The 25,636-nt window shown below is 44.9% G+C and overlaps 2 protein-coding genes across 5 annotated transcripts; both read left to right on the forward strand.

Annotated features, from left to right (window-relative positions):
* Positions 1-426: 426 nt before the first annotated feature.
* LOC119461899 (PRA1 family protein 3) lies at positions 427-25,455 on the forward strand. 4 transcript variants are annotated; one of them, XM_049672310.1, is made up of 7 exons: positions 427-618; positions 1,521-1,666; positions 1,748-1,819; positions 2,228-2,363; positions 17,099-17,178; positions 18,125-18,157; positions 25,021-25,455. In XM_049672310.1, the coding sequence occupies exons 1-7, from the start codon at positions 437-439 to the stop codon at positions 25,044-25,046; spliced, it is 675 nt and encodes a 224-aa protein (XP_049528267.1). In that variant the 5' UTR covers positions 427-436; the 3' UTR covers positions 25,047-25,455. The 4 variants fall into 4 exon arrangements, with proteins under 4 accessions (XP_049528267.1, XP_037579191.1, XP_049528268.1 ...); XM_037723263.2 differs by lacking the exon at positions 18,125-18,157; XM_049672311.1 differs by lacking the exon at positions 17,099-17,178.
* LOC119461901 (pancreas transcription factor 1 subunit alpha) lies at positions 5,758-15,619 on the forward strand. Its single transcript, XM_049672309.1, has one exon. The coding sequence runs from the start codon at positions 12,318-12,320 to the stop codon at positions 13,080-13,082; it is 765 nt and encodes a 254-aa protein (XP_049528266.1). The 5' UTR covers positions 5,758-12,317; the 3' UTR covers positions 13,083-15,619.
* Positions 25,456-25,636: the final 181 nt, after the last annotated feature.

Consider the following 25,636-nt stretch of genomic DNA (forward strand, 5'->3'; position numbering starts at 1 on the left):
CGCGCTTTCTCTCTTTCTTTTATTCCTTTTTTGTTTCATATTTTCCCGATTTCATTTAGGACATATAAAAATGAATACGTAACAAGCAGAAAGTCAGAACTTGTTGAATTAGATGTTTCCTACAACGTTCTATAGTTTTCTCGTTGGAAGCTCTGCCCCAAAGTGAATACTTTCGAAGTTGATTTATTTATCTTGACTAACTGTGCAATTAAGCCGAATACAAAAACAGTGTCAGCTGCTCCATACAATATCCAACAACATCCAATTGGTCACGTGCTCATAGAGAGAATCGGCATATTTTAAAACATAACATTCGTCATCACGGTACATAGAGTACTGCCATGTTCAACACTGGCGGTCAGAAACCGAAACAAGAACAAGAACCATTGGCAGAGGGCGCCTCGGGCGATTTCATGTCTATTTCTTCTGAATCAAAATGGCGAACGAAGTGGAAGTTGCTCCGCTTCGGAGCTTGGATGATTTTCTTCTCGAATCAGCCCGCTTCCAGCTTCCAAACGTTAAGGATTTGGAGAAATGGGGAAACAGAGTCGTCAACAACCTCTTGTACTACCAGTCCAACTATTTCGTCCTTGCCATCCTAGCCTTCCTTGCCGTTGGGTGAGTCTCAGATGGATGACACCACCCTAATTATAGCCTTACGAACAGCTGCGATCGCGCTCTCAACGAAGAACCATTGGTGTTACCCAATAACGCTCCACAACTATATCCGTGATTCCTCGGCACGTAGATGGAAAGCAGTTGGTTTGTAAGATGTTACCTGCGATGCATGACACGTCACGTGAAGCGTATAACTACGCATGCAGCAGAGACCTAAAACAGCACACACCGACGATTCGTGATGCCTTGACATCAAGTGAACGTGCCCCACGATCTACTTGACTTTACCTGTGATGGTGCTCATGCCTTTTGTTGGCTCACGACGTTGCATCCTTGAGACGAGCGTGTTTTATTTTGGGGTGAGCATATAAGACACCATCTAAATGACCATAAACAATTCGTACAATACAGATGTTCAAAGGAAGGTGACGCCTTGAAGTGATCGTCAGTGGGCTACAAGGGAAGCCTCAGCCTGGAGTCGTTTCGACAAAAGGACTTGTTTTCGTCAGGTGAACACTTTGACGAAGTCCCGTTGTCAAAACGTTGGATCCCGAGGCATCCCATCGTCGATCACTGTTTATCAAAAACAATACAGTAAGATGCATGCATCATGTGTAACTCAAGTCATTCGAATCGAGCACATACTGCCACAAAAGTGCGCAGAAAAAAAAAAAAAAAAAAACTCAATTGTCAAAGGGTGAATTAAACGTTTATCAGCCCACCGGTTTTGTGTGTGTGTGTGTTGCCACCGTGATAACAAGACTCCATATCAGCAGCTAAGAAAGTCGACATTGACAGCTGTTTAATATGTAAAGGGGTATCAGGCGGTCTTTCATGTGGCGAACTACACATTGGCAAGTTGGACCTTGTTAGGCCTTATAACATTTTCTTCTGTACCACAGAATCCTGCACCCTTCCAAAATGTTGTGTGGAATGCTTGCTGTGGCCGTAGCGTTCGGCCTGTTCTATTATGTTACCAACTCCAAGAGGGCTGCCACGAAGTTCAAGAGAGACCACCCAATTCTCAGCATCCTGATTATCCTGGCAGGTATGACCGAAAGTGGACGTCATAGACTGTGATAGTGTTCGATCATCCAGGAAGCTGAACAGAATCCTGTCTGATTTTTAGGTGGCTACTTTATTGTCCATGTTCTCGGATCCGTGGTGGTATTCTTGTTTGGCATCCTGCTGCCGATAATGTGTGAGTATTGGAAGGTCCGTTCCTAAATACCCTCATGGTGGGGGCATATGTATTGGTTGTTCATTTAGCCTCAGCCTTATTACTTGCAGTGTTTCTTATTTTTTGTAATAACTAATAGTCTTCTACTCTCCTATCAACACTTTTGGTCTTACAAGCTAAATAATTAATGTCAGACAAAGGGTCACTGTTTGCAACAAGCATTGTTCAGGCAGCACATTTTCATTGAAATGCTAAGCTAGCAAAATGCCTTGGATCATTTCTTGCTATGATGCAATGCAGTGACTCTGTCTGTAGTTTAGTATCGAGGAAATGTCTGTTTAATGAGTACAATTCTTGTGAATGAACCTTGTTAGCAGAAAAGGTCTTCGGCGCACCAAAGTTCATACTCTTACATCTATCCATTTCTAGTGGTGTTCATTCATGCATCAATGCGGCTGCGTAACATCAAGAATAAGCTGACAAACAAGATTGAGACTATTGGGCTGAAGAAAACTCCAATGGGACTCTTCCTTGATGCATTGGGACAGGAGCAGGAGGCTGGATCGTAAGTCGCGCGCGCACACAGATCTTCCTCACCGCTCAGCCGCCAACATGTTAATGAGAACTGCCACCCACACTGTGCTACACTTCGTTTAGTTCTGCTACTTGGCTTTGTTAGGGTATGCTTATTCTTCAGGCTGAGACTCTTATTTAAAACTCCCTTATACCTGAAATAAATCAGCCAAGAATCACTGAGCATTAACCTTATAGCCGACTAACATGAACCATGCTTGTGCGGTGTTCCAAAGTGTAGGCAGTGCTACTTTTAACTTCACCCTGTTAGGCATAGTGGGTAGGAAGCAATGCAGTACTTGTGCAAGTTGAATTTGGTGAAGTCTGTGTGCTGTATTGTAATCAACAGCCTGACTATGTGCCAATGCTCTATGAATAACAAACTTCTGCTGTGATAATAAAGTATGCTTACTGATCACAGGGAGGCTGATGCATCCTTGCTGCCGTTTCAAAACAGGTTTTGGAATTTAAATTCATTGCTGCCCTTTTTGTAACCTGTGCAGCCTTTGTAGCAGAAAATATATATATATATATCGCTCTCAGCCCTGGGCGGTAGTACACCTATATATATATATATATATATATATATATATATATATATATATATATATATATATATATTCTGTTTGCATTCTTGTTTCAAAAGTGACATCCTTGTTATCCACTTTGTTTTTCCTTTTATTTGCCCATGTTCTGTCCCAAAGGCCTTTCCGCATGCTTTTACAACACAAAAACATTACAAAGCTATGAATATCAAATCAGTGCTACAGGAAAGAGAACTACGTTTTATTTTAAAAGAAGGTGTAGTTTTGATGCAAGACTTTTATCTGAGCATTTACATTGTTTACTGCTTCCTTGATAGCAGTTGTGGTACTCTATCTGCAGACACTGCTATTTGGCATTTCTAGAAATTTTCACACCGCATGTTGTGACAAGAAATCTGCTAGTTTAACGGATTCCTAGATTGTCGATTCAGCACTATGCCATGCCTACAATTTGGAAGCCCTGTGTCTAGTCTGTCTTGTGACATTGACAATGTTTCTGACCACAGGTATTGCAAAACAGAGTGAGCTCCTGAGTGTGTATGAATAGGTGGTTATATGAAACACTTCTTGTAGCCACTGAAACATGTCCATTTCAAAGCACAAGCTTGCACGCTGATTGTAGTGTGTGCTGGCTAATCTGAGAAAATAAAGTGGCGAATAATCTTTCTCATACAAAATAAATACTTTGTTGCATATAGTTCCTTGCTTCTCTTAACATGTGCTTACCCCCAGACATAGCAGTGTTGGCTAATTAAATGTGTGTTGCGTAGTGCCAACAATGAAGTCTGCCTTCTGTGAATTGTTCGTTTGTCTACTTTTTTATGCTCACAATGCGCACTGTCCACTGTCCAACTTGCGCACAAGAACTTTGGCAAGTAGGTGTTTAGGTTTACTATATGTATGGTTCTTGGAACAAGTACGAAGCTTGAAACAAGGGAACACGAAAGGCACAGAGAAGCGCCAGCTACCCAACTGTTTAATAGCAGACCCAGGTACAAAGCAAAGACTTCCACGCATGCACAGCACCGAATGTGTGACGTGTGACGTACACAACACGTCTACCACATTGTTTTCTTCTGAAACATGCTTTTTCAAAGGTTGCTGTCATGGCACTGTACTGTACTGCATTCTGTGTACTGTGCATGTGTGGAAGTCCTTTTCGCTTTGTGTCTGGGTTTGCTATTAAACAGTTGGTAGTTGGCACTTCTCTGTGTCATTGCTGTTCCCTTGCTTCATACTCCATACCTTGCACCAAGAACAACATGTATAGTAAATTTGCTCTGTGTTTTGCAGCCAGAAAATCGGCCTTTGACATAAAGAATCCAACACGTACATTTGATTTCATGACGAGTTGATTATTCAGAAATCTTTTGCCGGGGTTTGGGTGAAATCTACCTAGCACCAAGATGATGTGCTACTGGGAATTGCTCACTTGCAGACCATTCTAGACAGTGCTGAGAACCTACTAGGCGCGGCTGTAAGTAGGCAAGCATTCAAACCGAACTTCTGGGGCTAGGCCAACTTGTAAAATGCAAAGAACATGCTACTCTCGTTTCACTGTAACCTGCAAAAGTAGACGTGGTAGCATGGTTGCAGTCCTCATTAAATTTTTGATAAATGGTATTTCATGAAAAGAATAGGCTTCAGAATGATAAGCAGAACCTCTTGCAGGTGCTTCATTCAAGGCACTGTAACTAGCAAAGACTATTTGCTTACACTTCTTGCAGGTGTCAAAATGAAGCTCAATGTGTGATGGCTTTTTTGTTTAACAAGTCTGTTCATGTATTTAAAACATTCTGGATGAAAATTGGGACCCTTTTTCTTTCATGGCATTCTAACAGGCACCCATTAACAGTCGCACATCATTATTTATTGTGCCCATACACTTGTACCACTCATCTGGCTACATTATGTAGTTTCTCATATCGCAGTTTGTATGAAGCAGTGAAATGCAATGGGGTGGTCAACTGTATGGTGTATGGTTGCATTTCTATGGTGGCACATACAGGGTGCTGACAAGCAAGGATTAAACGGACACACTATTTCGCACCATTTCATGGTCATGTGTCAGTGTCCCTGTGTGTGCCATGAACCATACCCAATGCAATCATGCCCTACTAACTAGCACCCGTCAAAGCATTTCTGAAGTGTGCTGTTGCATCAGTCTTGCTTCCTTACTGGCATATTGCTTTTTCAAAGTGTCTCTTGCCGCCACAGGCAGTCTTGCAACGTGTTGACAAAAAAAAAACAAAAAAAAACAGTGGAATGTGGATGATACAAAAAGCACAGCAAGAAATTTAATGGAAGTGAAGTATGTTATCTTGCAATGAACCCTGCACAAACTGAACGTTAATTAAAATTTGCTTGTTGTTACAGTGCGGTTCTGTATTGCATTCCTACTGTAGGTGCCGAATAGCACGCAAAGAGGAGGCTTGTCTTTCTCAACCTCTCTCTGTTCCTTTCTTATTTTTGTTTATTTTGTACATCTTTTGAGAGCTAAGCAGTTATTGTGGCGTAGAGTGATGTTTCCACGAGTGTGCCTTCTAACCTACACTATAAGAAAAATTTGCGCTCCTTGGAGCATATATCTTGTCCCCGAGCAATAGCAGTCGTCTACGTTGCGTGCATTTCATTTCGTTAACACTGTGCCACTCGTTATTTTCCTTTCAAGAACGACTACCGGGCGCGCAGCGTTAAAGAAAGGAAAGGCGCGCAATATCGATTACATTTGTTGTTTGGAAACAAGCTCAAAAAGGGTGCACACAAACTTTTCTTAGAGTGTACGCGGTATACCGTCGTTATAAAGTATATATATATATATATATATATATATATAAGGGGGTGTTTTATAGTTGCACTAATTTCTTTTAAAATGCCTGTGTCCGATAGCACAATTCTCACCGTTGATCTAAATTACTCGATGACGTGGGCATAGCTTCTACGAGAAATCAAAATGCCTAATTGCATAAACATAATTACACTGATTAACGTTTTGATTGATTACCTTACGGCACGTATTCCAATCTACGAATTGTAGCTAGTGAGTATGCAAGGCATATCGATTTAGTACAAATTATGAGGATGGCACCGGATTTGAGATTTGCGCCGTCATACTTGCGGTAAACATACACTGCTGTTCCACTTACTTTTTTAATGAAAGTTGTTTTATGCATTCAAGCACAAAAATAACTGGATTGCCAATGCATTTCGTCCGGGCACTTTAAAAATTAATATCTTGAAACTGGCGTAGTCGTGAGAATTCGTTCCAAGTGGATATGCCTTGCATACTCACTGACTATTGTATTTCCCGGTCTATATAAGTCGCACCTTTGTATAAGACGCACCCCCTCGAAACGGCAGTTTTTCCGAAAAAACAAAACGTGTATAAGTCGCACCGGTGCATAAGACGCACCTGTTCATTCAGTAAGCGATTAAAAAAATTACAGTGACGTTTCACTCTGTGAACGCGGGTCATGCGCAAGCTTATGGGTGCCATTCCTATATAATTGCGATAGTGATGGTACGGACACTCCAGGCGCATTTCTGCCGTCGTGGTTGCCGCGATGATCCGTCCATCGCGATGAATTCCGATTAAGGTCCAAGGGCGATAACATCGTCCCCGCGCGCCGTATGCTGTATGTGCGAGTGAAAGCGTGCGACGGTGAGCCAAATCGCGCACAAGGCAGGAAAGCGGGAAGGCAGCGCGGGAGGGATGGTGGACGGCTTGTGCTCTGGTAGCAACTGCGTAGTTTGCGCAGCTGCGCGCGCCGTATCTTGACAGCGATCTGCAGATGCGACGACTTCGGGGTCATTTGACTCGCGGTCGGCCTGCCGCCGCTTGCGTTGCTGCTCCGTCCTTCTGGCACGGCGCTCGGGAACTCGATCACGAGGAGAACCCGGTACCTCGATAGCGTGCACAGAACCCGTAGCAATTAAGTCAACCAGCGCGCTTCGCGTGGCCATAACATCGAATCTAATTTTGACGGCAGTTTTCCCGAAAAAAAAAAAAAAAACGTGCATAAGTCGGCTCTATAAGACGCCCCGACGAAATTTTCAGAAAAAAAGTGCGTCTTATACACCGGGAAATACGGTACAATTCAGACCCGCCGTGGTTGCTTAGTGGCTATGGTGTTGGGCTGCTAAGCACGAGGTCGCGGGATCGAATCCCGGCCACGGTGGCCGCATTTCAATGGGGGCGAAATGCGAGAACACCCGTGTACTTAAATTTAGGTGCACGTTAAAGAACCCCAGGTGGTCCAAATTACTCCGGAGTCCCCCACTACGGCGTGCCTCATAATCAGATCATGGTTTTGGCACGTAAAACCCCATAATTTAAATAAACTACAATTCGTAGATTGAAATATGTACCTAAATTAATGGAAAAGTTAATTCGTGTAATTATGTTAATTCAATTAACCATTTTGGTTTCTTGTAGAAGTAATGGCCACCTCACCGAGTAATTTGGATCAAGAGTTATTGATTGTGCAATCTGTCACAAGAACACATTTAATTTCGACGTTTCGGCCGGCGTCCGGCCTTCATCAAGAGTGCGATTGCACACAGAGCTCAATTTATACAATTTCTCCGTAAGAGTGGGGGGGGGAAAAGAGAAAGAAAAAATGTAAGTAGCCTATGACCACAAGTCAGCGTACATTTAGTGGCGTCATGAATACCAACTCGTGCATTAAAAAAAATGCTATTAAAGCGTCCTCATACATACACTGGCGTTCTGAACGAAAAAAAAAACAAAACAAAAAAAAAAACGTTAATCTAACACGTGCACGTTCAGTCCACAAGGGACGAAAGACAGACAGTGGAGTGTAGGGGAGAGGGGTCACATGTGAGCTTGCGAGGCGTCGCTGCTGCCAGGAGAGGGTTTCTTTTGTTCTTTGTTTGAAGTTACTGTAGCATTTGTGGAACCACAAAGACGGTCAATACATCCCCGCCTTGTTTTGTGTACATACAGGGTGTCCCAGCTGTCACGCTGCACGATTTTAAAAAGGGAACGGCGTTACGCGAAGCACACCTAGTGCGTATTGTTTCCAGTACAGTGGAGTAGCCGCCACAAAATCTTTCGTTACTGAGATTTAAATAGGTAATTGTAATTAATTATCCAACTCCAGAAGTACTGTCCTAATCATCAAAGTGTCAATGAGAACATTGTAGAGCAATATGAAAAACTCCCGATACAGCTTTCTGTTGCTCAATACGTGCTACAATACGTGTTTTTCCGAGCGTGAAAGAAGCCCGCGAATACACGCAGTGCCTCGAGCGGCCAGTCGCGCGGCAATTCTGCGCGCTTGGTACCTTTTCCCCCTTTGTTAATTTATGGCTATAAAGACATGCACTGTGCAAAAAAAAAAAATGGAATTAGCTGAAGACAAGTTATTCCGAATCTGACGTTCCTTCGTGCAATGAAAAACTGCGGGCCAAGTGGCGTGAGCGGCACATGAAAAGCTTTAGTTCGCAAGTGTTTTCATGTCGAGAAAGTATTACTGACTGGTTTTTAAGTAATACATCGTCAAGTAAAGAGTTATACTTAAGTTCATGCAATAGTGATGAAGGAGGGGGGAGGGGGGGTATGACAGACAGGTCCTCCAGGTAGGCGCGCCTATTTAGTGTGGTTACGCTTGAATAACGTGAAGAATCGGGAAAGATCAACCGAGCAGCGCGGTTTTGCAGGGCTGCACTGTCGTTAGTTAAACGTACTGTACACCCGTAAGCAAAAATATTCGAACCGCAGACTCGTCGAAAAAAATATATATATAATTTTTTTCGTAATCCGGACTCACAAACTTCTAAAGTGAAGAGTGCACTGAAAAGTGCGTACTGTTGTCCTCAATTTCAAGTTACATTCGTAGGCAAAGAAAATCGTCTTTATCGTGGAATATCTGGTCCGTGTGCTTTTGCTTAGGGGCGTACGTGGTCAGGGTCCCAAATGGCGGAAGCATAATCAACCTTCGGCCGAAATAGTGTTACGTAAGCTAGCTTGTGCAAGTGAGAAAAAAGGCATGTTTCATAATGCGTTTGAGCAGACCGAGTGAGCGTTTTGCGGGAAATGTTCAGTGTCGGTTTTCCGTTTGATATAATCAACACCGAGGTTCATCTACAATTTTCTATTTTTTTTATTATTTAATAAACGTCTTTCTCTCTCTCTCTCTCTCTTGTAAGAAGAAACGTGCTCAAATAAACTTATTTTTGTGTCAGAAGTTTGTATCGGGCGAGCACGGTTAGTGAAAGGCAAATTTATGGCATCCTCGACAAATCGCACCGTGGCGCCGTTCCATCCAGTTATCCTCGGTCCCAAGGCGGTGCATTTTATCGAAAATTCCATTAGTTTTATATAGATTCAGTGTCATTAACCATGATGAGTACCATGTGTTAATTGCGTCTAGGTCAGATTGTAGTAGTAAACCGCAAGGGCTGCATTAAATGTTGCGGCATATCACTCATTCATCGACAAATAGCCTAATTTTGTACGAAACAGTTTGGTAAATTGATATATCATTCGAGTAAGGGGGCCAAGTACACTACCCTGTCGTACCACATGTGACGTGATCGTAAGATCATCTGATATTAACATAACTGTACTGGAGAGTATTTGAAAAAAATATTTGATCCATGCAATTACATAATATGGATATTAAGCATTGCCTGTGGCAGGCAGCACAATTCCTCCTCTTCGACCGGAATGGATCACTTCTTGAGGCAGACAAAGCTACGTAACAATTAAAGTTTATTGTCACGGAAGTGTAACGTTGTTCAATACATTAGCCTTTACAGTAACCAACCAGTCGAATGCGAACACGAAAATACAAAAAAAAGTAATACTGCGCTAAACGTACGTGACGCGTTAGTGATATAAACTCGAAAATTGAAACTATAAAATGAAAGTCATAGACCTCTAAACCCTATAAATAAAAAACAGTGACAAGCCTCAGAGCGCCGTAAATAATTAGTTCTTCTACAGCCAGTTTCGGTTTAATTTCCAGGAGGATGCTGTGTCGTCACGCCAGTATGCGGGAGCAAGACGTTGCGACGTTTTGGCAGTCTCTCGGTCGCCTCGTATGTTGCTACTCGTTGTGGGCAGCATAGTATATCAAATTATTTACGGCGCTCCGAGGCTTGTCACTATATAGAGTTCTATGACCTTCATTTAACGCAAAAAAAATGAATAGTCGAAAATATCATTACCAGTCATGATGTGACCTCAGCCGTGATGTGACCTCAAAATCAAACCCACGACCCCCCTCCATTCCGTGAGCAGAACGGCAGAGCCGCTGTGGGTGCTTAGCCATGGCGCCGCTTTCACCTGCGAGGGGAAGGCTATACGTAAAGAATAGAACAGCGCTGCCTATTTTCCCCGACGTCCAGATGGTTCGTTATCCTGACGTCATTTGGTGCCGACACGAAGACTGCGGAAGCACGATGCGCGCAAAGGAGAATCTGCCTCCCAAGGAGCGAAACGGGAACCTTTGTCAGCGCCTACGCGCATTCTTCGTGCCCGTCTTGCGCAGTCTGGACCGCAAGCGAGCTTCGTATATGCTTGCGCTGTTGTCCAAAAAGAGGCAGGCACAGTGTGCGGAGGTCTTCTTCGGCGTACATTGTCACCAGGCATTGGCCGTGTTTACGAACACCATGTGTTTCGCATTTCGTGAGAGGCCCGCCCGCTGTATATAGCGGCCTCTCGGCAGTATACCACCATATGTGTGGACGCCCAAGGCAGGTACAGATAGCAGGCCGCGGTGCCTTCAACGTTCGGCACCTCAGACGGACGTGCCGTGCTTGTCGCCGTTTCACTCGTTCCACCTTCCTTATACCAGCAGTTTCGCACCCGCTCCCGTGAGCGCACGGCACCCGGCAAAGTAAACACCCGGCAAAGTAAACGGCCAGCGTGGCGGCGATAGCGGCGTAATTGGACGGGGGGCAACAACCTCCGTAAAAGTGGCGACGGCAGCATGGGTGGTGGGCCGCCGCTTCTTTCCCCACCATATGTGGGAGAAGCGGGATATACTTTCCTTTTTTTCGCTTCCTCGGTCGCGCTGTCGTTGCTTGTGGAGGTAGGTGCGCTGCTTTGTCGCAGCCGACCGACATCTGGTCGAGTGGCCCACGGCGGTCCTGCGAGTATGGGGAAGAAACAATGGGACAGGAAAACGGCTACACCGGCTCCGGGCCACGGAAGGATTGCGGGCTTTCGGTGTGGGTGGTGTGCTTCCGAAACGAATTCGTGCGCGCGGCGAGCGAAGCTGCATTTTTGTTTCTTTACATCAGCACCGCCATCCCCGCGGTTTCGTTAAATTTATCCTTTGTCGCATCCATAGCCGCAGGTGCGGCAAAAAACTTCACTGGCGGCAGAAAAGTGGCGAGTCTTCGTTTATTTTCTTGCGTAGCGGACGACCTTGCGTTCATCCGTACGTTCGCGCGATCATTGGTCGTCAGTCTGCCTACTGCAATCGCAGACGGCGAGAAATTGGGAGGAAAGGAAATGGCGAGGCGAGGGCGTTTCGTCTGAGCGCCTACGCGCAAGGCAGCGTGCTAGTTGCCCCTCTACCCCCTTCCTGTTTTCTTTTTGTATCTTCCCATTGGTCGGTTCGCCCAGCGGTTCAAGAAGCTGCCGTGGTTGCGCGTGCCATGTTTTGCCAAACGTGCTCTCTTCAGAGTCCGTCTGCTGCAACCGAGGCGTTGGAAGCTACACGAAGTTTTTGGGGAGCTCCCCCTCCTACTCTCTCCTGTTTCCGTTCTTTCTTTTGTTGTTTCTGTTCCTCGCGCCGCGCTACGTACGCTGGCGTCGGCGCGAAAAGCAAAAGTGCGTATGGGGGGAGAAAAGCGCCGCCATCGTCGGTGCCTGAGGCACGTTCGTCCAATGAGCCCGCCTCTCTCCGCCTGTCTCCGGTCGCTTCTTCCCGTAGACTTTATAATTAGAGCCAGCAGCACCAACTCCTCGCGCAACACCAACGCTGTGCGCGCTGTGAAGAAAGTAAACAAGAGCTTGCCGCCCTCCGGCCATAGCTGTTGCCCTTCGCACCATACTAGCTCGTGGCACTTTATGCGCCGTTGAAGCGACGTGAACCGCTTCCCTGCCGCACACCCTCTCCCGTTCTCCTTTGCATAGCGGGACAAAGTTCAGAGTTCCTAGCGTTGTTGTTATTGTTGCTGCACACGGCGGCCCCTCCCTCCGCTGCATACGCTCCTCCTCGGTGCTTGAGACAGAGCCAAAGAAAATAAAATAGTAATGAGGAAGGAAAAGGAAAGGCGCCCAAAAAGAGCGAAGCCACCGATGCTGAGTACAGAACTTCGGTCAGAAACGGATCTCGAGGTCGCACGCGCGCACACGTGAAAATTGAAGTCGCCTGAAAGACACTGCTCTCCCGGTTGTCATAGAAGAAACGGGGTGCATTTCCATGTTCGCCGGCGCCGAAGTTTCGGCTCTGGACGTGCCCACAGCGTACCAGCGGCATTACCAGCCGTCCGGCGCCCCCACTGCAGCAACTACTGCCTACGAGCGCTGCTACGCATCAACGGCTGTTCTGATGCGCCGCCCGCCGTATCCAGAAGTCGCCTCGGCGGCCTTCTACCCTCTGGACGATGTGCCGGTGCCTTGCTCCACGCTGGCGGATCATCATCGCCACACCCCTTCGTACGCAGTGTATGACCGCAGTTACGTCGACGCCCCGCCTTCTTCGTTCCTGTACAGCGCTGCCGCTGCGGCTTACGACTGCGTATACGGTGACTGCCCAGATTGCATGGAGGCCGGCTACTCGCCTGCGCCTGGCGGTAGCCGGTCACCCGCCGGAGCGGACGACGAAGACGCCAAGTCCTCAGGTGCCGCCTGCCCGTCGCAGACGTCGCCCGCCATGTCGCGGCGCGCTAGCAGCGTAGCTCGCAAGAGGAGCCTCTCCCAGGCCGAGCTGGAGCGGCGCAGGTCCTTGGCGAACCACCAGGAACGGCGTCGCATGCACCGGCTCAACTCGGCGCTGGATCGACTCCGTAGCACGATACCGCCGCGCCTGCAGAACGGCAGTCGGCGCCTGTCCAAGATCAAGACGCTCAAGATGGCCATCAACTACATCGTCGAGCTGCAGACCGTGCTGGGCCCGACGACTGTCTCTGGCGCTGGCGGCACTGTCGTCAGCTGTGCGCCGCCCTCCCGTTCCTGGAACTGCTGAACGATAGCCGCATTTTCTTCGTGCAGTGTTATGTACCGACTGTCGTGCATGTGAGTCAGCTACGTGGAACGAGCGGTGAGATTACGGTTGACACTACGTCGAGTTGTGCTCGCTTTTAGAGATTGTGATAGTATACGCGTCTGCATGGAGATTCCTGCGATTGATGCGCGCATGTGAGTCTAGCTGAGCTGCGGTACTTGCTTCTCCGATGGTGACAGGGTCATTTGCACAGCACGATCTTACGAATGATGCTGTTCAGCGACTGCCTTGCATACGATATTTTTTTGATGATGCTGCCTTCAGCGCTGCTGATGTTGTGATAGTAGGATCGTTAGCGAAGAAACTTTATTCGTGGAATGGCCAGTTTTGCGAACCAGCCCCGTATGATGGCTTTATTGCTGGTCATCAGTAGGTACTGCCCGTATCATGTCACCCATGCATGTTAGGTTACGGCGCTCTCGAAACTTTGACGACATCGATCCATGTGATATGGTTCAGTATAGCAGCATAGACGCGCTGCAGCAGTGTCGATACTCGGTTGCGTGAAACTGTGTGCGAGCCGGACCGATAACCAGTGCATGTTGCCAACGCATGCTATCCTATACCAAGGGTCGCCGAAAGAGATGTGTTCATGATAGTTGAATCGCTATCTTTGATTAACTATTACTGCTTGTCGTCTGACAGCTTCTGTTCAAACTGAAGCCGCTGTAATTGTGGCTAGTTCATATACAACTTATTGGGAGAGCATAAAATCGCAAACCTGCGACGTATAGCATTTCATGACCTCGCCCGAATTGTACAATGTATCGGAAATGTTTCGCAAGCGTGTTCAATGCTCACGGCAGTTCATGGGAATTTACACTTGGCCTGTGCAATGAATCCGCTGCGTGTAGCAAGCTTCGCGTTGTCGGCTAAAAGTTATACTGTTGTACAAGCACGCATAAAAGTTATATTTTATTGCATAATAAGTAATCGCGTGTCACATGTATCATTAGAGTAGTATCGATAACATTCGTTCGCACGTTCTCATTTTTTCTGTTCATCTCATGCACACATTACATTTGCAATCTGTTCGTCACCTGTTTCGTATATTCCGCACAGCTTCGTATTGAGAGGTTCTTAAAAAAAAAAAAAAGATTAAGTTTGGGCATATTTTTACGCCATACGACTATGCAGTTTGCGTTCAGTACGTGTGGAGCACGAGATTAGCATTATGTTCCTTCAACTGGGGTGTAATTCAATGTGTACATTTGTCACTAATGTGGCCATTTCATTCTCTATCTCTCTCTTCTTTCAACTGCCAATTTGCGTGCATTCTTGACATGCAGACCGTGCCAGTGAAATGGTTCTGAATTGTGTGCTTTTTTTTTGTGTGTATGAAGCAATAAAAGCTCGCATACCGGCAGCTTTGCAAATCATTTCGGTCGGCATACTATAGTATGTGACCTGACTTCTATGGTTGCGGAATTAGCGTCTCCATTTGCTGTGAATGGTGGTATGCGTGTGTATCTCTGTGTACACACTTCGCGATGACCGACACATATGGGTCATACACAAAAACATTTTTGTTTATTATTGACCGGTGCTCCGTCGCTTGCTAAGTATTAAGTGAATCTTAAAGTTTAAATAATAATTGTATTTCTAATGCGTTTCCACTTGGTGCCAATCGAGAGAGATGTTTTCATTGAGTAACAGTGTTTGGCATTCTTAATGATGTTGACCATCTCTGATCTGACCGCATCAAGATATGAGCAGCACTAACCCTGTACGACGTCCTCCAATAATGGCCTCGCTAAACGCAAGCTTTTTGTGTGTAAGCGTTAACAATTACACTTGCCTTTATGGTTGAATACCAGCATAAGTTGAAACGCGATCACGAGAACAAGATTTATGTTTAAGCTTGAATATGGTGTTATCGCAGCCTAGCCGGGGATTACCGAAATAGAAAGAGCTGCCAGCATTTCATTTGTTCTTATAGAGAGTGGTGCAGTAACGATGTTGTAGGAGGGTTCGGATGCCGAATTTTGGCAATACAGTGCGTTTATCGACCATAGGTGAAAGATTCTGTAGCACTGACTAATGGCCTTGCACATGCGTAACGGCTTGAGTCGATCTCGGAAGCGTGTACTATATTGTCTGGTGCTTACTGCATGCAGATGGGCTGAGTGTTGCCAGCGAAAAGCTCCAGTATTGTATTATTACTGCATCAGAACCAATCGAAGAGTTAGCACGTCACATGAACATGTTCCATTTGGGAGTAACTCGTGACTATGTAGTAAATATGGGAACAACAGTGACTCGGCAAAACCTGCTGGCACTGTGCTATTATAGAGCGCAGGCCTACATGCACGTCTCTTGATACGGCGTCACCTGCCAAGGCTATGAGTGTGGAATGCAAAAACGCCCGTGTACCGTTATTTTGGTGGACATCAAATAACCGCAGGTGGTAAAAATTAATCCGGAGTCCCCCACTCTATACGGCGTCCCTCGCAACCCACGGTGCAGTTTCGGGCGATCCCGCCGCGGTATAGCTCGATTGGTGGACTCCGCTGCGGCGGCCGCAATTAAAAGGTGGTGAAATGTGAAAACGTTCGTGTACTTATATTTAAGTGCACGTCAAAGGACCCCAAGTGTTCAGAACTGGTCCGGAGTCCCCCATTATACGGTGTGTGTTCTTTCTGCTTGAAGATAATCAAATCTCTTCAAGGTGATAATCGGCGTTGTTGAAGCAGGAGGCAGGTTGGAGGTAACAAAACTTGGATATATATTGCAGCGAACATGTTTACAGAGTCAAATGCACAGTTTGCAGAAGAACACTGATGAGAAACACACAAGTAAAAAAAAAAAAAATTCCTCGTATGCTTTGTGGCGTCGCGCCGCCTATTCTGCATGTTTGAGAGATGAGCGGCTTAACAGTGTGCCTCATCATCAAATCGTGGTTTTGGCACGTAAAACTCCAAAATTACCCGCCGTGGTGGCGTGTTAGCTATGGCGTTGCGCTGCTAAGCCCGAGGGCGTGGATGAAATCCTCGCCGAATTTCGGTGGGGGCGAAATGCAGATTTGGCAGTGTGCCGTGCATCGGATGTGCACACGTTAAAGAACTCCAGGTGGTTGAAATTCGGAGTCCCCCTCTACGGCGTGCCTCATAATCATATTGTGATTGTGCCACGTAATACCGTAGTTTGAATTTTCTTGTGATCCCACATTTCAATTGTCCTTTTCTTCCTTTTTTTTTTTTTTTACGTTTCGGGAACGACTATGAGAAGCGTGACCTACATAGTACACACACGCACGCACGCACGCACGCACACGCGCGCGCCTCCAGCGGTTTATGATTGCGATCTTGCTACTTTATACATAAGTGGCATCAATGTAATCTGAGCAAATCAGTGCGCAGAACTGAAACAAACAATACAAATGCTTAACAACCTATCAATTCTAAGTATTCCGTGCTTGCACTACCAGAAAATCAAATTCTGTTAACGCGATAGATGGCATGCTTGCACAGCGAAGTTCTCACTCTTCCGCTTCGACAATCTCCCTATAGTAAGCTTATTCTTGCTGCGGCCAACAATGCTACAGGTATCAGGCAACGGATGACAGCCACATGTTTTGCAATGCACCGCAAGAAAACCACCAGCAAGTTTTTTTTTTTTTTTTTTTTTTTTTTAACATAGCGCCTATGCTTATCTGTGTGTGCGCCTTTTAACTATTCACGCTTCCGTAGTCGTTTTTTGTGGATTACCAACGTGCCCAAACTACCACAGTGGTAGTTTCGGGACGTTACACCCCACAACTAAACTTTAGAGCTAACGCCTGAGTCACGCCACCGCATCGCTAAGACGCGGTAGCAAACGTGAAGATAGGAAGACGCATCTTCACAAATTCTAACTTGTTCGCACTTCAGTTTAATCCGACTGTATGCGCGCACATAACATCGCACTTTGAGACGATTGCGCACACTGACGTCACTAACCTGCGGCCCCCGCACCGCGGACTCCCTTCCCACTTGCAGTCACGCCGCCGCGACGGTTGTTCAGGCCGGAAGCGAACTGGCAGACAAGCTGGAAGAGAAGCTCGCCCAATTTGGACAACGTACGTCGCCGTTATTGGCGTGAACTGACCCACTCTCTGCATCTCACTCTCTGTCCTGAACATTCTGCCCGGGAACGCAGGCTTCCACGAGCATGTAGCATGCATCCCGAGGCTGTAGACTGTTTGTTTACTTGCGATCAAGTGTTCGCACAGGTTCATTAACTTCTTTTGTCTGAGCCCACTTGTGTGTCGTGTGCGCCGCCGAGATGGGTGCGTATACGCAAAGGTGTGCGCCGCATTATCTCGAAGGCGCAGTTTTAGGGAAATATTCTGTGTTATTAATATTTCTTTTATTATTATTATTATTATTATTATTATTATTATTATTATTATTATTATTATTATTATTATTATTATTATTATTATTATTGGTTCACATGTTTTCCCGCTTGTCACGAATAGTCGGGTTCTATCAGCTCTCGAATCAACTCTCTCAGGTCACAACCACTTCACATGGACGCTTATTTCGATCGTGCTTTACTCTTTCCTTACCGTGGCCATAGGAATCGATCAATGTGATCAATGGTTTTTCTACACGTTGTTAAACATTACTGTTGGAATTTTTCCACTAGCAACGAGATGCCCCGTATGTAATTGCGATTGTACTTAACTATTGGTCGGATTTCACAATTTTCGGCACGTCGGATAGTCCGAAAAAAAAAAAAAAACTTCGACATGACGTATCGTCGAAACTAGGCTATAGTGCTCCTATAGCACTTCCTCAATCAAACAACGCAAGAATTGCGCTTTGGTCAACTGTGTAACATAGTTTTTAAATAACAGCAGCAATGTAGACAAAGATGCTTCTGTCGGGTGGTCTAATTTTCTGACCTGGCGTGTACTCTGTTTTAACGATGTCTCAAACATCGGTATGTGTTAAGGAGTGCGTGCTGTTTTTATGATTGTGTTCGACTTGTAACAAGTGCAACTTTTTTTTTCCCCACAGTGGATATCGTTTATCCATCACCGTTTCAAATGCGTATGTACAGCTTATTATGAGCAATGCTTCCCCTCGTGTGGATTTCACTTACACTAGAGCACGCAGTCGATTTCAGGCCGACCTTCGGCAGAAGATTTACTAGCAGTCTTAATATCTTGCTTCTTGATCACCGCCTGCGCAAATTCCCTTATTCATTACTGTACAGTATTGTGCAACACTATACATTACTGTACTGTGCAGTACTCTAAAGTACTGTACAAAGCATGTGAAGGCCCCAGCGCCAGTTCCAGGCGCACGACTAGACCAGTTTCCAGCAGAGAAAAGCTGATCTAACACAATAACCAAGTGTCAGGAGGCTTGTGCATGCTCCCCTGCCTGACAACCATTGCTTCGCGATCCTAAACAATGCTTGCTGCAATAAGTAAAAACAAATGCTCCCAGCACTATTTCACATTTGCGAAGCCATGGCTTTCCCGCACGGCATTGGCATTACCATGGCTGATATTGACGGTACCTAATGTACATTATATATATTTTGGCGCGGTCTAACTTGCAGAAGTTTGGAACTAGGAGCAAGGCGCACATTTTGGATATCACACATTTTTTCGTTACCCTCAGTACTTACTAAAAATAGCAAATTATTAATTTCATCAATGCTTCTTGGGGTGCTTCTTCGAAGTTCAACGTAAGAATTCCCCAAAACTCTCTGAACAACTGTTTCATCTTCCATGTAAAACGCCAGCGATGAGTATACAATTTTGTGTATTACGGTGTACGATATGACAAATACGTCTTGAAATAAAACGTTAAAAATTCAGAGCACCAAGAATGAGCACGATATTAGCGGTAAGGAAAGAGTTAACCCATTCCGAGTTGGATCGAGGTCGGGCCGTATCGAGCACCGCTACATAGACGCGTATTCAGCAGTGCTATATTTGAATCCGTTTGTTGTATCCTGTTAGGCTCACTAAAGTTTCATTTAGGACGTCCGCCTTGGGTTTACTAATTGATGCAGCTCAAAGTATCGTGGTATCTGTCAATCTGGGGAACCTGTAAGCTACAAAGTGGGTATGCGTATATAGTATAGTGGGACACAACCTACGGGGTGACCATTTTTATGGTTTCAGGAATTTTTTTAATATCGCCTGTTGCCGATAACTTAATTCTAGCCCTTGAGCTGGGTTATTCAGAAGTGTGGACGTGCGCCATAAATTAAAACACGTATTCAACTAATTAAATAATTCGCTAATTAACTTCTGAATTAGTTACTTTACGGCACAGATTGCAATTTACCGATTGTAGCCGGTGAGCTTGAAAGGCATATCCGCTTGGAATGAATTTCCATAATGCCACCACTTTGGAGACATGCGCCATCAAAGTCGCCTTAAAATGCACTGTTGTTCACTTACTTTTTATAACAAAGCGCTCTTTTATGCATTGAAGCACGAAAGTAACCGGAACTTCCATGTATTTCATCCCACACCTTGGGAAATAATGTCTCGAAACTGACGTCATCCTGAAGATTCATTTCAAGTGGATACGTCTTGCAAGCTCACCGGCTGTGATTCGTAAATTGCAATATGTGCCGTAGAGTGATTATTGAGGAAGTTAATTTGTGAATTTTTGGTAATTAGTTGAATATGTGTTTTGATTTCTCGTGATAGTCATGTCCGCCTCTCCGAATAATCCAGCTCAAGGACAAGAATTACGCGATCTGCCACAGGAGACTTTTTTTTTTTTTAATTCCGGGAAAATTAAAAATGATCACTCCGTGTATACGTATATCTGTGTGTTGTCGCGCTGTGTATCTGTCCCCGTATCTGTAGCGCTGTTAAATTTCCCAGTATGACAGATCGACTAGCTGGAAGTACTACTTCGATCATAGTGATGCGTGTGTCATTCCTGAATTAGTTGTTTAACCGTTCTGTCTCATTTTTTTGTTTCCTTACGATATCTTTTCATGATTTCTGGCAATACTTGCAAGGAAATAGGAAGCTTAAATAAAAGGTATTCTCCGTATATATATATATATATATATATATATATATATATATATATATATATATATATTAACGTTTTAATGCAGCGTAGCTTGTCCAGATCGGTTCAGCGGATGTTGAGCAAACATTTTCTTCATTCCCGCGTACTGAGATAGCAGGGTTGAAAAAACAGAGCGAGAATCAGGAAACGGATATGAGAGGAGACTGAACGACACAAGCGCTTAATTGACAAGGTCCAGGCGAAGTCGCTGTCAACTCGGATAGCTGAAATGAGGTCTCCCGAAAGCTTCTCACCTCTCGAAATGAGGTTGAAGTTGAGTGAGCTCGTCAAATCTGATTGGGGGAGTGGTTAATTTGTCCACATTTAATTCACACTTGGGGAAGCTCAGCTTCCAACGGTGCTTAGTTTGTCGATTGGCATGTCCTAAAATTGCGTCGTCCAGTCTCTTCCTGTGGCCGTGTCCCACTATTCGTGTCTTTTTATTATTATTATTATTATTATTATTATTATTATTATTATTATTATTATTATTATTATTATTATTATTATTATTAACCATGAATTGTACCAACTCGCTGAATTCTCAGTCTTATAGTAAGTTAGATAGCAGCCTCTCGAGTTATAAGGCTTCCTCAGGAAAAAAAAAATAAACTGCATGTGACAGCTCATCCGCGTAATGAGGCCAGACGCGTCTCGGTACTGTACATGTCATGCTTGGGCTTTTCAAAAAGACAAAGCGTTCAATCTGTTGGAATCAATTGATGCAGGATTTGAAGGAGCCAGTTTCTCAAGTCCAGAAGCACTTCGTAATGATGTCATTATCAGCCGTACCGGTGGGCGGATCCAACTGGCTCCGCCCTCTAAGATGGAAAGAAAAAAAAACGCTCTAATAAACGCCGGTTCGCGAGTGAGACGCGCCTTGAATAGAAATTACCCGCCGCGTTGGCTCTGTCAGCTAAGGCGTTGCGCTGCTGAGCACGAGATCGCGGGGTCGAATCCCGGCCGCGGCGGCCGCATTTCGCCTCCATCGAAATGCAAAAACACCCGTGTGCTTTCGTTGTAGTGCACGTTAAAGAACCCCAGGTGGTCAAAATTAATCCGGAGCCCTCCACTACAGCGTGCCTCATAATCAGAACTGGTTTTGGCACGTAAAACTCCAGAAAGAAGATACATTAATTTAAACACGTTTAAGCGGTGAACTAAATCGTTTTGTTCGTCACCGACCATAGCGATTTTTAATGTATTTGTTGAATTTTCAAGAGAAACGGTTAAATCCCCCGGTTGCTGGGAGCAGATATTTTTTAGCGAGTTTAGTGAGGCTTTAGTGAGTTTCAATGAGCACAACGAAAAATGACGAAGTTTAAAACATTTTTCGTGAATCTGAAGAATAAGTTAAGTTGGTGACAACTGTGTGACTGCGATAAAAACAATAGTAAAAATTAAAAAAAAATAAAAATAAAAACAACAATGCTAACTCACCGTGGTAGCCGAGTGGCTGTGGCGTTCTGCTGCTCGACGTCGCCGGTTCGACTCCCTGCTGCGGTGGCCGTTTTGCGAAGGAGGCGGACTGTCAAACAATGCGCGTGTACCCAGCGACGGCTGCGCGAGGTGAAGTAGCCCCAAAGTGGTCTAAAATAAACCGCAGGCTTCAGGGACGGCGTTTCTCGTGGAACTTGCCTTGCTTTCGGACTTTAAACCATATATTAATCGTACAACAATGTCAACTCTTAACAACTCGTCAGTCAAAACCGGAAAGACTGTGTACGTTTTCAACGTACTCAAAAATGTACGATATTAACTTGTGAATATGACTTGTGTAAAACTCGCGTAAACAAAAATGAGCAATCCACGTAAACTGATTCTTTCCTTTTTCTTGCCTGGTTCAGACGCTCTAATTAATGGATGCAGTTTACAGAACTATAGTCTCTGATATTATTAGAAGTTAAGGATTTATAAAAAAACCGGGTGCTTATGTAAATTGTATTTACCGATTTCCTGAAATATTTGTTTAGGATTTAAAAATTCTACATACAATAGTGGGTATAGAGATTTAAAATTTATCTCTTAAATGCAATACATCTCATCCTAAGCTGCCTTGCATCTGCCTGATGAGGTTATTCGTCGTTTCACAAGCACTCGAAAAGAGAAATCCGAGTTTAGCTTGTGCCGTAAGGCTTCCCGTTAAGAAAATTCAGGACGCAAGTCGCGCCGCGAACTTCGAAGCCGATGGAAGCGATAATTTTATTTGTTCTTTTCACAGCGTTTACTCATTCTTGTGCACATTTTTTCATGTACTGTAGGTATATATATTTATATTACGTACTAAATTTTTGCACGGAACCTCGAGAAATAGCCCATCTTTTTCTTACGTTGTACGTAGAAGACAGATAGCAATTTGTGCATATAAACTTGTGTTCCTAAAAAAATGAAACAAAAAAAAGAAGTCGTTGCTCGCGTTTAAATTTGTCTATGGTATTTGATTATTTCGCTACCAGGTGCGAAATACATAGCAATTATGAACAGTCGTCTTTTAGGCAAAACTTCCGACGCAACCACGCAAGAAAAAGAAACAAAGGAAGAAAAAGAAAAATCGCACGATAACTAAAAACCAGCGAAACGGCCGAAACTTGACAAACGAGTAAAATGCACTTGAATGTTGAGAGCGTTTGTAGGTGCTCGGGAGGCCTGGAAAATTCATGTTCAGCTGTTTTCTGATAGTTTCTAATAGAACAAAAAAAAAAATAACTCATGGTCGCTGCATCTTATAAATATGAGGAAATATGCGCTTCACTTTGTGGCCACTATAACTATGCCTCCAGAAGGAAAGTATTTCGTGGGATCTATGACTTGACGATATGTGCGCGTGAGGAGCTTTTCATTCATAGAATGTCTGAAGTCTAACTCTCTAAGAAGACGGAAATTTCGGGGGAAAAAATTTCGATTTTATCCACGCGACTTTTTCGCACGTGGCAGCAGTGAGTGCGCGCGCATGCCTTTGTACCCAATGGCAGTGGTTGATGAAAGTTAGGTTCGTTGACATTGCGAATTACTAGATGTGTTTACCGGCACCAAATCAACAGGTAAAGGAAAGAGGGAGAGGAGGGAAGTGGGGGGGTTGACTGCATGAGTCAAAATCGACTGCGACACCATGCAGCGAGAAGTTCCGTATTACTGTCGAGGATGACGGGTTCGAACCGCGACCGCTGTGTCCGCATTCCGGTGAAGCAGGAATGTGAAAATGACCGCGCACTGAAATTCTCAAGAGGAAGTGCGTTTTCAATGCGCATTTTTCTTTTTTTTTTTTTTCCTGCCAAGTTGCGTTTCGAAAACCAGCGAAGTGTTAATTTCCGACGGACGGACAAACCTGCGCGTCCCGTATTTAAGGCACTTTTTAAAATAATACACACACAACACGGTCGTTCTGATGCGCCGTTGACACCTTCAGTTTCTTGACCTTGCTGTGTTTATACGGCATAACCATCCCACTATAGTTAACTCATCTACGAACTTTTATACGCCTAAGTGTCCGCGTTTGCTCACTTCCGGTGTGCGTGCTTTCCTTCGTCGAGAGAGAGAGAGAGGTTTATTTGAAGAAAGGCAGAGAGGTCGGCTTGAGCGTGAGTTTGCTCTGGCCTGCTACTCTACACTGGGGAAGGGGGGAGGGGATAAAAAATGTGGTTGATCCCTCTTATATAGGAATCGGTATAGAACACGAAAGTGAAACGTGTCTTCACAGAAGTAGTGTAATGTTTATTGCACATTGATATATAATGTCTATTGGTGTTTTGTGGCTAAAGCGCCCTTAGGCGTTGATGCACCCACGCTGACGCCTGGTGGCACGTCTCCTCCATCACGACTACCAACGTCGATGACCATGAGCAACCGTCGTGCATATGGAAGCTGCACTACGCTGCACACGCTAGCACAACGCGAAAGACGAAGCACGTAACTGACACACTAATACAACGCGCAAGACAAAGCACGTAACTGAATCGTCACCGAGTCAAATCAGCGCGTACAGCGCGTCGTAATTGCAGCCTCCGCGATCAACTTCAGAAACATTTTCAGAGCTAATTGCGGAGGCCACGCTCCGCTGTGCTGAGTACGGTGAACGCCACCTAGGTGGCGTTGGTAGTGCTTCTTGATGCCAGCGTCCCTTCGAATGCTGGCATCGAGGCGTCGTAGTGCTGAGACCACCGAAGCGTTCACTGTCGGTGCGCGTTATTAGTGTCATAATGCAGTACTTCTCTTTTCTGCTCGTAGGCGGCGGCACCGCCCCGAGCAAGAGCGCGGGTACACGGAGGAGTGTTAGATATATAAGGCGCGTCTGTGTAGCTCTCTGCAAATGCGTTTGTGGCGCAATGGGTTAAACGCTCGGCGATCTATCGTCGCGGACCGAGAGGTCGTGGGTTCGATTTCCAAATTTTGCATGTTTGTGGAACTTTTTCTTCTGGTTTCTTTCTTTGTATTATGTTCGTGTACATTGTAAGAACGTCATATCCGTGACGGAAATACGTCACTGAAGTCTTGGTGGACCCCGGCATAAAACACTTTCGTGTTAAAAGAGCGATGAATGATGATGATAAGATTAGGAGGTGCGTATGTACATGTCCATCCCGTTGATGTCATACTATAGCCGTGCATGGAATCCGGTGGCTTGAAGGAAGGCTACCGTCGCTTCAATGACCACAGCTGCGCTGTTGGCGTCAGGCCAAGTACCTAAGACAATCTCGTCAGACATTGGTCTTTTGTCGTGTTCCTTAAGTCAGTTATGTGGCTTTTTCTTTTTCCTTGACTTGTCCCATTTTTTTTATCATTATTATTGAAATAATGAACGAAGGGTAGTGTTTGGGGGGGAAAGCATTAATTTAGGTGTGTTTGTCTTGTCTTTCACCCTCAAGGTATGAAGATTAACAGGAACCGGTGATGTTGAGTACCCGTGCCATTTTGGAGCAACTTCGTGAACCTTCGTCAACATGCATTTGGAGACTGGAACGCGACGACTGGAGCGACGTCGCATTTGCACCGGCTTTCGCCTTGGAGCTGAACGGACTTTGCCTTTTCTTCTTCTTTTATTTTTCCTTGATATTTTTTTGTTACATGATTGCAGTGCTTTCGCACAGTCGTCTCCACTCTTGGATCTCTGTCGCACAATTTTATTGACCGCATTGTTGTAAATTTGTCTGCCCCGGTGCTCGCTTTGCAAATCTCAAAAATGCGCGGTGCACCTTGTATACATTATACCTATTTATACCAACCTAAAGCAGCACGTGTGAGTGAGTCAAGCTGCTGCAACAACGAATAAAGCAAATGAATAAAGTCAAGCTTTCATGCTAGATTTTCGTCGGGTGTGTTCCTGCAGAGCAGACCTTCTCTAGAGCAATTAAACGTATTGGTTTAATTTCTTTCATTTACCCTGACCGACACGCATGTATAACCAGTGAAGATAAAAGTGCGTGAACTTAACGTGGATTACCCAATCAACTGAACGCGGACACTGCGTTTACGAAAAGCTAC

The sequence above is a fragment of the Dermacentor silvarum genome, chromosome 8 (genome assembly GCF_013339745.2).
Source record: "Dermacentor silvarum isolate Dsil-2018 chromosome 8, BIME_Dsil_1.4, whole genome shotgun sequence".
Classification (NCBI taxonomy): Eukaryota; Metazoa; Arthropoda; class Arachnida; order Ixodida; family Ixodidae; genus Dermacentor; species Dermacentor silvarum.